Raw genomic sequence first — 11,931 nt, 5'->3', positions numbered from 1 at the left:
AGGAGGTAGTTTTGCTTCCTGGTTAGCAAGGGGCCCTGGGTCAGCTGGAATGCTCACTCACCAGAGCATGCACATCTTACTGTAGAAAGAATATTGGGGATACTGGACAAAAAGCATTGAGAAGTCTGGCTTCTTACTGGACTGTCACTCACTTGACTTAGGACTTGGTGGGCATTACATAATCGCCAAGCTTCTTTGCACAAGAAAAGCCGGGCACACTATTATTGGTTTTGTCATTTCTGTACAGTTTCACTTATCATATGAGTGAGGGTGTTTTGTGTTTTTGTTTTTGTTTTTTTTTAAGATTTTATTTATTTATTTGAGAGAAAGAGTGAAGGAGAGCACAAGCTGGGGAAGAGGCAGAGAGAGAGGGGAAGCAGACTCCTGGCTGAGCAGGGAACTTTATGTGGGGCTCGATCCCAGGACCCTGGGATCATGACCCAGGCCAAAGGCAGACACTAAACTGACTGAGCCACCCAGGTGCCCGTAATTTTTTTTTTATTTTTACTAAACATGAAGATTGACAACAGAGACAATAAAATCAAGTAAATGTTTACTAAGAGAGTTATTTAAAAGGGAGCCGGGAGGACACCGAGGAGATGGGACTTATGCACTTGTTCTGGATCAAATTCTCAGAATTTTCGCTAAGCTCAGCGCAAGTCCCAGGCATCTACTAGGAGTTAAGATGGACATGAACGGACTTTCTGCCTCGCCCTAGCAACCAGCCACACACAGCTTAGTGTCACTGTAACTATACCAACACCAAGCACCTTTTCTTCAAACAACTTAGGTAAATCTCTTCTTTCCTCTTTAAAAACTCTAACCTCTTTGTCTCTCTGCAGCACGCTTTCAATTCTAGTCGAATCTGTGTCTCCTATGTTTGCAAACCCTAAGACCCCAAATAAACACATTTATCTTGCTGCTTGTCATTTTGTGTTTCCTTGGTTGACAAGACTTTGGGGGATGTTTGGAGTCTAGAGCAAACAGTACAGAGCTTTGTGGAATACCGTGCCTATGAGAAGTTTTCCGTGGTACACAGAAGCCACGGTGCTTGCCTGAAGCACAGAGCCATTATTGGCATACTCGGTGCTGATTTTAGGCTTCTCAGATAAAACATTCTGGATGCGAAGTACCTGTCAAGAAAAAGATTATTCGTCAGTATGCTACACGAGCAAACAGCTGCCAGGGACATTTTCTTTCTCCAATACTCCAGGACTAATATCGTTCCCAGAAATCGATACACTGAAATTTGTGTACAATTATTTTTTTGGCGGAGTATTCTGATGAAAGTATTAATGTTCTAATTATGTCTGTGCAGTCAAGTGGACTGGTTACTGACATTCACCAAATTCCCAACAAGACTGTTTACACAATTTCGATAGTTCGGACATCTCCTATAGAAGAAGGAGGTGAGAACCAGTGGCCGTTCTTATCTAATTCTCAAGTGAATAGTGTTCCTCTGGAGAAAGGGTCTTGCCTTTGACTAGGCCTACTGTATGGGGAGGGAAACACAAGACAGTGAGGATGAAGGGACACTCTGTTAGCAAGCCAACCTAATCTCGTAACCAGTACGGTGGTACTTGTCCCAGCTGGAACCCCACCTCGTATCCATAACGTGGCTCAGAAGCATAAAGAATGCACACTTTGGAAGTCAATCTGCCACATCCCACCTACTACTGTTACTGATTCTCAAGATCAACACACTTAAGTTTGTTCATCAGTAAACATATAAGAGCTCAGTTTTCTGAATAGCCTGGAGGAAGTTCACTGAAACAGCACATGATAGGAATTAAAGAAAACCAATTAGAAATTCACGAGTCATGAGCATGTATCGACACTTATTAGGAACAGAGTTGAGTTGAGTTTTGTCTTTTCATCTTAAGGAAGATCCTATAACTTCATCTCAGGTTAGTTACATGAAAATACTCAAACTTGGAACTCACGTAGATAGAAAAGTGAAGCCTCAACCACAAGGGAAGGGTGTCATTGATTGTGAAGGAAGAAGCCTTATCTACAATAAATGTATGATGAACTTGAAAACAGAGACAAGAGAAAGATCCTGAACAATTTTCCAGACATGCTCTAGATCATATTTTCATTCTCTTACAGCAGACATTATTGGGTGTTTGTAAAGAGTAATATGGCTCACTTTTGGGGGGCATGTGTCTGAAGCCCAGGTAGATTGGTAGCCTGGGGTAACAGTTCTTTAGGCTCTAGATTCAGACTGAACTTTTGTTTCTGCTTTTGTTTTTGATGTTTCTGCTTGCTTGTTTGTCTGTTTTTAAGAAGCTGTGATTAATATGTTAATAAATTAGAGAAACAGATTTTTCTTCCTTTTAACTGAGGAAGAGCAATATTGGAAGCAGAAATCGGGATATTTACCAGGGCCAGTTACCAGGGTGGGATTTGAATCTCAATTTCCCAACTCCCCAAACCTAGATTCAAACATTATATCTTTCTCCAAACCTTACCTTCTCAATGAGGTCTACCCTGATTCCTGTTTTTAATAATAGGACTGCCCATCCCCCTGTTCACAGAAATCCTGATCCCCTCTACCCTGTTATATTTTTTTTCTCATAGAACTTACCACCTTCAAGCTTGCTATATAATTCACTTACTTCTTACGCTTATTGTTCATTGTCAATTCCCCCTCCAGAAGAGCGGAAATCTTTGTATATTTTGTTTTCTGACACATTTCAGGCCTTAAAAAAAAAGTTTGGCCTACTATAAGCACTCAATAAATTTTTGTAAATTAATCTCTCAGAATTTGTGTGCCAAGAATTTATATCTATATTGAATTTACTAGAGATTTTTTATTCTTAAACTCAAAGCTATAGAAAATTCTCCTCCTATTTTTAATGCCATATAAAATTCAATGGTATACGCTATTGTTTTAGAAGATTTTTTTTTCTTTTTCCTTTTTGCATAGGTTCCATGCTCCTGCTGGGGCCCAACATAGGGTTTGAACTCACGACCCTGAGATAGAGACCCGAACTGAGATGGAGAGTCAGATGCTTAACCGACTGAGCCACCCAGGCACAACTGTTTTAGAAGAGATTTAAATAACACAAATAGCATCTTTAAAATGAGACATTCTTCAACACTATCATATATATTAGAACCTGCTGGCAAAACTAGTTTTGTTTTGAGACTACAGTCATTTAAATCCTTTTTTTTGAGCTTCATAGTAGTGTGAAAGCAGATGGTCCCACATAGGACTTTCCCTTTGCCTAACTTCAGGCCCTTCTCAGAGCCTACATCCTGATTAGAAATATGATATGGCAAGCTAGGTCAGTGTGAATAATGAAGCTCCTACTTATCTCTTCTTCCCAATAACAAGCACAGCCCTTGCAAGGATGGGACATGTTGTCTAGCACTGGTATGAAATTGGCATCAGGAGACCTGAAAAGGTTAATGGGCTGTAACTCTCCATCCTGCTAAAATCTCTGCTTTTTCCATATGCAGAACTTGTTCAGTTCTGGAACACTGCATGTGACCCACTAAATTCTCCCAAGTCACCTCAACAATTGTTCTTGCAGCTTTGCCTGTGAGCTCAGAGAAATAGAGGCACTTACTTCGGACCCTGGAGGATCTGCAGGGTTATAGGCCAGCAGCTTCATGCCGTCAGGATGGCATCCGGCCCAAATATCTCCTGTGTCTGGATCCACCGTCAAATTATCCACTAAGGTGCCCAGATGTATCACCTTCCAACAAACAGGAAATACAAAGACGTGGTTTCAACTTTCTTCTCGACCCTTCTTCCCTCCCACCAGCTCCTTCTGGCTCCTAAAATGGGTCTTTTTAAGGGCCTTACTATTGAATTTTAGAAGTTCAAGCACAATCTCACCGATATTCTTCTAAAATGGTCATGTTTCCTGCATTCAAGGAGCACATTCCTAGGTCAGGCGTAGGAACCGATCTAAGAGGCCACATGGTGAGGGGACAAGGCAAGCCAGGAGACTTTTACCTTCACTGGAGTTAAATCCCAGTTCTCATGTTTTTTCAGGACATGAATGTTCTGAGCAGTTACATCAGCTGTGTAGATAAATCTTTGAAGAAAAGAGCATTTAGATGTAAGCAAGTAGTAATGAGAGATGACATTAACTTTTACTTTGGAGGAGAGGTCTAATAATTCACAAGGGTTCCAAGTGCCCCTGCAATGTCTTTCTAAAGCACAGTACAAGAAGATAACAGAAACTTATTTTTAGTATTCTTCAAGAGCTTGAAGTAAGCATTAAATATGAGATGTGACTATAAAGTCAAGAACTTGGTGTTTCTAGGTAACATATAAGCTCAGTCTCATTACTTCGGAGCCACAATGTATTCCTTAAATTGTGTGGAGTTAAGCAGACCTCTTTATTTTAAGTCAAAAGAGTCTATACTTCCACAAGAAACTAGTGCTTACAAAGAAGTATCAGATGACCATGAAAGTCAATTATACTCATTTTTTAAAAAGAAGTGGAACTTAGAGATATTTTCTACAGGGATCATCTCTATTATCTCAAATGCACATAGTAATATTCATGGGGTACGTTTCTTTTTCAAAAAAAACCATCCAATCTAAAACACTTTAAAAGAGATTCTCATAGAATTTCATGCTGCATAAAATCATATTTAGAATAGTCTGCTGTTGTGTATCAGTAAATATGAAATTGATACAGTCACAATGCCCAATCTAAGTCAGGTCTCCTTCTCTAAAAATAACTTTTGGGTAAGTCAACTTAGTGTAAGTAGTTAAACACCTTTCAGCCTCATAAAGGCAGAGATATTGGGCATTTATTCTCCTTTTCAGTGTGTTGACTAACTGCTTCTAGAGTCACATGTTAAATCGGACCAAGGACCTCACATCCTTGAATCCACATCCTTCATTTCATTGTGTGTGTGTTGGGGGGGGGCTAACATGCAAGAGGGAAAATGGTGTGTTTATGATCAAACATAGAGTGGACACACCCAACCTGTCCACCTATCCAGCGACGACTTAAACTTAAGGAGGTAACCACCTCTCAAAGGAAGAATCCACTAAAATGTCAAGAGCAAAGTACTGGAAAATTATTAAAAGCTTACTTTTTGTCTAGTGAGACTGTGATCCCATTGGCAGAACTAAATCCTTTGGCTACCACTTTGACCTCTCTTGGACTATAGAAAAGAACATGACTCCAACGAAGATCCAGGATAATCTCCAACAGCACCAAGAAGAAGTTGGTAAAATAGTGGTCTCTTGTAGCATAAAACTGATCTGGTCCAAGAACCACAATGTCATTCAGGCTATAGTGAAAATAAGAAAGAGAGAGAGAAAAACCCATGGTGTATTTAAATGTCTAGACTGTTGTCAAAAACACTGAATCTCAAAGACCTTTATGTTCATCAGTTTGAAAAAGTATACACAAAGCAGTATGAGTGAAGAAATTCCACACAAAGGACATGATTTTTCATTGCACCTGATGGGTTTTCTTTGAGCTGTTTATTATTTTCTCAATCTTCCCTTCCACAGAAGTCAGCAAAAACACATAAATACACATAAAAAAACCCTCAGTTCCAAATCATTGACTTGTAAATGTCAATCATGGTTATGTGCAATGGTCACAGTGCAACAATGGTTATTATCGGTGGTCATCAATAGCTCTGGTTCACTCTCTTCTAGGATTAGATTTCTCCATGCCCTGGATGTTCGGCCCAGGCACATGACTTGCTTTTGGCCAATGAGATGAAGTGATGTGTGTGGCTTCCGGAAGGAAGACGGGCCAGTATGAGATCCACCATGCATCCCTTACTCTGTGGCAGTAACCAGCAACTTTTCTGATGACTGAAAGTGTGGCCCGTTAGGGCCCTATAGGAGGACAATATAAAATTGAATCCTTGAATCACTTACATTGGACATGTAGCATGAGTAAGAAAACAAAACAAAATTTATGGTTTTGAGCCACTAAAAACCTTCTAGTTTTTCTTTGCTGTTATTGTAACATAACCCAGTCCATCCTGACCTTTATAATTGGGATTGTGAGTGCTATTCTTTCTTGCTTATAGTCTTTGGTATTATGAAAATTTTTAAATGAAACAAGTCATACTCCTATAAGAGTAAAGAGCAATAAAGTCATTTACATTTTGGAAAAGGAAAAAAGAGATGGTGACTTGAAAAAAATGTAAAAAAAAAAAAGAAGTAAAAGAAAAAAGAGAAAAAGTGTAAAAAATGAAATACTTTTAGATTGAATTTAGAAAAATTTTGGATGAATCAGGAAATACTTTGAGGTTTTGATTTACAATGACTTTTCCAAGATCATTAGGCCACTCATCTTTTGGGTCTCAGCTTAAGCATTCATTCTTCCAAAAAGTATTGGCAGACACCACAGGTTAAGTTAGATCCCAGAGCACCTTGTTCTACCGCTTGAATTGCTTGGTTAAGATTGAGTACCGGGGCACCTCTCAAAAGTACTCTTTAGGTCCTCCAAACTTCACCTGCTCTGTTCCAGATGGCACTCCCCCAACCAGCTCTGCCTGGTTCTAACAGACCCTTACCTCATTTTTATTACTGGCCTCAGGCTCCTACTTCCAGGCTTCTGTGTTGAGGCCAAAGCACGGGATAATCACCAGGCTTGACTTGCACATGCACAATCAAGAATTTTCAGGAGTTAATACCCTTTGGGGGCAAACTTCGGCTCTCAGGAGATGGGACTGGTGAATAAACTCTTCTCCCTTTCTTATGGCAGCCAGATTGTCCGAAAATGAGGCTCATGTTGCCTACAGGAGGACAATCTTATGATTTCAAGCAGCTGCACTCGGCAGTGGCTGGCTTCATTAACACTCACCATAGCCTCTCCTCTGCATGAGCTTCCTAGCGCTGCCGTGACAGAGTGCCACAAACTGGGGAGTGGAAGACGATAGAAATTTGCTGTCTCGCAGGAGGTGAGACCTCTGAAGTGAAGGTGCTGACAGAGCCATGCTCCTTCTGAGGGTTCGATGGGAGAATCCGTCCTTGCCTCTTCTAGCTGCTAGTCACTCCGGACATTCTTTACCTTGTAGATGCTTCACTCCAATCTCACTCTCTATCTCCACAGGCATTCTCCCTGTCTGTCTTTCTTCTTATTAGGACATAAGTCATATTGGATTAAGGATCCACCCCCACTTTTAATATAACTTCATTTAACTAAGTATATCTGCAGTAATCTGATTTCTAAGCAAGGTTATATTCTGAGATGTTGTGGTGGAGGGATGGCTGGTTAGAATTTCAGCATATCTTTTTTTTTTTTTTTAAGATTTTATTTATTTATTTGACAGAGAGAGAGATTACAAGTAGGCAGAGAGGCAGGCAGAGAGAGAGGAGGAAGCAGGCTCCCTGCTGAGCAGAGAGCCCGATGCGGGACTCGATCCCAGGACGCTGAGATCATGACCTGAGCCGAAGGCAGTGGCTTAACCCACTGAGCCACCCAGGCGCCCATTTCAGCATATCTTTTTTGAGAGGACATAGTTCAAGCCATCACACCCGCCTCTCCCTACCTCAGGCTGATCCCTTTCTTCTGGGTCCTGGGGTGGTAACTCTCCAATAAAGTAATTGCCTATTGGGCGCCTGGGTGGCTCAATGCGTTAAAGGCTCTCTCTTCGGCTCAGGTCATGATCCCTGGGTCCAGGGATTGAGCCCCGCATCGGGGTCTCTGCTCCGCAGGGAGCCTGCTTCCTCCTCTGTCTCTGCCTGCCTCTCTGCCTATTTGGGATCTCTGTCTGTCAAATAAATAAATTAAAAAAAAAAAATAGTTGCCTATTAAGTTTTCCCTCATGCTATGTTTTCACTGAAAGGAATTCGTTCAGTGAGGTCAGAGGTCACCATCACCAGTTGGGTAAGTCAAGCCAGTGACAGAACCCCCATTTCACTAAGGACACTGAAGCATAGGTTGAGAGATTTGCCCACAGTTTCTCAGTCACCCCGTGGTGGTCCTGGTCCCTTCTGTGCCTCTGAACCCAGTGCAACTCATCATGGAAAGAGTTCAGTGACCCCCACTTCTTTTCTGCTGCCCTCTGCTTTTGTCATTCCTAATTCTACAGGGAGAAATTCATACATGATTTTGAGAAAGACAGCAAAGGAAAGACAGTGAACTTCCTTCCTTTTCTTTTCCTGATCCTCTATCCCGGGATTAACCTCTACTGTCTTTCAGCATTGAGTCCATTTTATAAAAGACAAGTTCCTTCTTGTTTGTTACAGCCTTAGAACAAGCAAACTACACACTAAAAGACTAAACTATTTTTCTCAACAGAGTAAAAAGGATGTTCATCACTATGACCGAGAGTCTAGCTTTTAATTCGGACCAATCGAGGCTTACACCCTGGTTCTGCCACTTACAAATTATGTAATTTGGGTAACTTAACCCCAAATTTCTTAGGTCCCAGTTTATTCATGCCTATTACTAAAGGCTGTTGGGAGAATTAAATGAACTATTTTGACACAGGGCCTGGCACACAGTCAATGTTTAGTAAATGTGAATTTTTATATGAGCTGATAGCCTTTTTTTTAAATCCTGTCCTAAAGCTTTTATCAAACAAAGGAATGGCCCATCTGGAGGCTGGTTATAACACCCAGCTGGTAAGGCTCTCAGAACACAACCTACTGGGACAACTAGAAAAAGGTGTAGGTGTTTGAAGAGAGCCCAATAGTGAGTATTGCATTGTTGTGGTACAGAGGATGGAATTAGAGCTGGGAATCTAATTGAACACCTTTATAGGATTAAAATGCTTTCAGAGAGTTGGAGAATATAAAGATATTCAATACTGAATACAGCAATTTCTAGTGAGATGCTGGGCAGTGTCACCATGGGAACCTCTTGAAAGCTTTAGGAAAAAAATGCTGCAAAACAAAAGTTTAAGCCTGCTGAACCAAAGAAAACAAAGCACACAGCAGAGATGCAAAATAAATAGAAGTGCAAAATACTTTAATTCCATACCTCTTGAGAAGTTCATGTTTTATAGTTTTCAAGTGTACAAGAGAATGTTGTTGTTCCTCAAATTTAAATTTCTCCACCGTGGACTTCATGTGGGGATGATTCACAACGTAAAGATACACAGTTTTGTCTAAGGTGGAAAAAAAGGCATAATTTCCAAGAAGTTTACTTCTATTGCAACTGTTATTATATTCCTAGACTTGGTGTACAACTTGGTCATGTTCAAGCACTTTTCTTATACACCTTGCGTTTGGTCCCCCAGTACACCTGCTAGGATCCCCATTTTTAAAAAAGATTTTATTTATTTATTTGAGAGAGAGACAGAGACAGAGACAGAGTGAGAGAGCATGAGAGGGTTAGAGGGAGAAACAGAGCCCCCGTGGAGTTGGGAGCCTGATGTGGGACTCGATCCCAGGACTCCAGCATCATGACCTGAGCCAAAGGCAGTTGCTTAACCAACTGAGCCATGCAGGCACCCTAGGATCCCATTTTATTGAGACAATTGAGGTTCAGAAGGTGAGTCACTCAGCAGCAATTTCACCACCACCAAGTGGCAGAACCAAGCCCAGATGTTTCTCAATGGTCTCCTGATCCTCACCTACATACCCTCTCCAACAGGAAGGTATAGAACTACAATGGTACATGGACATATGTGGTTTCCCAAGGTGGCCCTTCACCAAAAAAAGAGGGTGCATGTAAGCAAGCGGGTGCTGAGAATTCCTTTCTTTGAGAAATGCCAACATTGCAACACATGTTCAAGAAAGGTCAGGATTATGTAAATATCTTAAAAGAAGGAACATGTCTCAGCTAGAGAAGAAAGTTCTGACACAAGTCCACCATCTAAGGCTGCAACAACAATATTTAATGATCCCAATGGACACAGAAGTAAGTATGAAGCCAAGAAAAAGAAGACTAGTCAATTCTGGGTACTGCCAACCTCAAGAATGTTCCCCTCTGTTCATATTAAAATGTGAACTGCTGGGGACAGCATGGAGGGTAGTAATACGTTTTCTCAAAATACTGTTTTCTGACTTGACAGAAGCTCTAGCTCAGAAGAGCTTTGGAGTTTGAAAGAGCCTGGCCCCATCCTCCCCCTGCAGAGCCTGGTCTGTATTCATGTTCCCTATTCCATTCTTGATGAGTTCCCGATCACGTAGACCAAGCACCAGCCCTGAGATGCAGGGGTTATACTCAGAGCCCCTGAAATACACAGGTACCTTAACCCTACTTAAGGAAAGGCACTGCCTCACAGGTGACTCTTTCAGTCTGACCCAGCTCAGTTCAAGGGCCTGAGGCTTGGCAAGCAAAGCCTGAGTTGGATTTCAGCCCCCACGTGGCCCTTCAGCCAGACACTGTGGCCAGATACAGCATGAGCATTATATGTGTGGTGCCAGTTTTACCCCTTCTTTAGGCTTCTACTGGACCCTTCCTTCCATATAACAGATGCTCAATAAGAAAATTTTTGGTTTTTGTCTTCTCATTCCATTTCGATTTATGGGTAATGTTTTGTCCTTATTAAATGCATAATTAAGGGAAGTGACTAGTAACTAAAATAAGATTGCAACCATAATATATTCAGCTTCTGAAAGTCTGATTAAATGCTTGAGGGTTAATCTGTAAACTGGCTCCATCTCAAAAAACAAAAACAAAAACAAACGAAAGAAAAAAGTAAGCGCCTACTCCCCATGCCTCAATAATAATAATAATAATAATAATAATAATAATAATAGTAACAATTCACCCCTAACATTATCCCATGCAGTAAAATAGCTCCAAGTTAATTTGGTCACTCATTATACTTTCTCCAATGAAGGTGTTGGGGAGGGTCAGACCAAAAAATGGTGACTCAGATAATTTAAATAGAGCTTGGAGCCCTAATTTCCTAATTTCACCCAAGTAAAGGGTACAGGATTAGAAAGAAGACCACTTGGGTTCTACTTCTGGAATTGCCTTCTATTAATGACAGATGTGAAGTCACATGTCACTACATTTCTTCAAACTCCATTTCTCCATTTATAAAACTGAGTGTTAATATCTGCCCTGTCTCATGGGGCTCACTAATTTATTCATTCAACACACATTCATAGAGCACCTACTATGCAACAGACACTGTTCTAGACTATGGGAATCCAGCAATAAACAAGCCACATATGATTTTATGGTGATTATATTCCAGAGAAGAGAACACAGAGGAAATAGTAAATACAAGAATACTGAAGAGAGGAGATGTGTTCTTCATAGAGTGGCACCCACTTAAAGAGTGACAAGCTTGGATTTAAAGAAGCGAAGGAGCTCACTACAGGGCAATGGTAGGAAAATGAAAGAAGGTTGGTATCATTTAATATTAATAAAAAACTTTAATTGTCATTTTGATAAGTGCTAAAAGAAGGATTATACTGAGAAGAAAAATAATAAGGTTCACACGTGGAAACAAGATAGTGGAAAGGCTCGCTGAGAAGGTGATATTTAAGCTGAAGCCTGAATGATGAGGAAGATTAAGTCAGAAGTGGCGGAAAGACATTCCATTCAGCAGGAACTGCAAATGCAAAGGGCCTGAGGCATGGAGCATTTTATAGGTCTAAAGGAAATCTAGTGTGGCTGGCCCAGCGAGTCAAGGGGAAGGTGGTATCTGGTGAGGTTGGAGGAAACACCCACATGCCAGAATACACACAGGTATTGTTCTCTGGAGTAATGGAAACAATATGGCGAATTTTAAGAAGGGAGGGACATGATGCGATTTGCATAAAAAATAACTCTTGCTTATGAAAATGGATGGAGGTGGTATAAGAGGGAAGGTCTAGTCAGGGGGCCATTATAGAATCCAGGGAAGACAGGCTGGGGGCTTGGGAGGGGATGGAGGCATCAAGGACAGAGAGAGGTGGACAGCTTGGAGACATACTTGAAGGGTAAATTGGACATAACTTTGGAACTAGGTGACTGAATGGGGCAGGAAGAGGAGAAGTATCAAGGTTGGGCCCAGTGTTTTATTTTGAGGAATAAGTAAATT

At 41.0% G+C, this 11,931-nt stretch overlaps 1 protein-coding gene across 3 annotated transcripts in view; it reads right to left on the bottom strand.

Annotated features, from left to right (window-relative positions):
- Positions 1-481: 481 nt before the first annotated feature.
- LOC309845533 (serum paraoxonase/arylesterase 2) overlaps positions 482-11,931 on the bottom strand; it is a 67,185-nt gene continuing 55,735 nt past the window's right edge. For all 3 annotated transcript variants that reach the window (XM_082693636.1, XM_082693634.1, XM_082693635.1), the window contains 5 exons: positions 8,928-9,054; positions 5,065-5,265; positions 3,968-4,049; positions 3,576-3,704; positions 482-1,133 (listed from right to left, as the gene is read on the bottom strand). In XM_082693636.1, coding sequence (XP_082549762.1) covers positions 975-1,133; positions 3,576-3,704; positions 3,968-4,049; positions 5,065-5,265; positions 8,928-9,054 — 698 coding nt within the window. In that variant the 3' untranslated portion in view covers positions 482-974. The remainder of the gene's footprint in view (positions 1,134-3,575; positions 3,705-3,967; positions 4,050-5,064; positions 5,266-8,927; positions 9,055-11,931) is intronic.

Source organism: Mustela nivalis (assembly GCF_964662115.1).
Source record: "Mustela nivalis genome assembly, chromosome: 12".
Classification (NCBI taxonomy): domain Eukaryota; kingdom Metazoa; phylum Chordata; class Mammalia; order Carnivora; family Mustelidae; genus Mustela; species Mustela nivalis.
The sequence above is the reverse complement of the archived record's forward strand: the minus strand, read 5'-3'. Positions and strand labels throughout refer to the sequence as shown.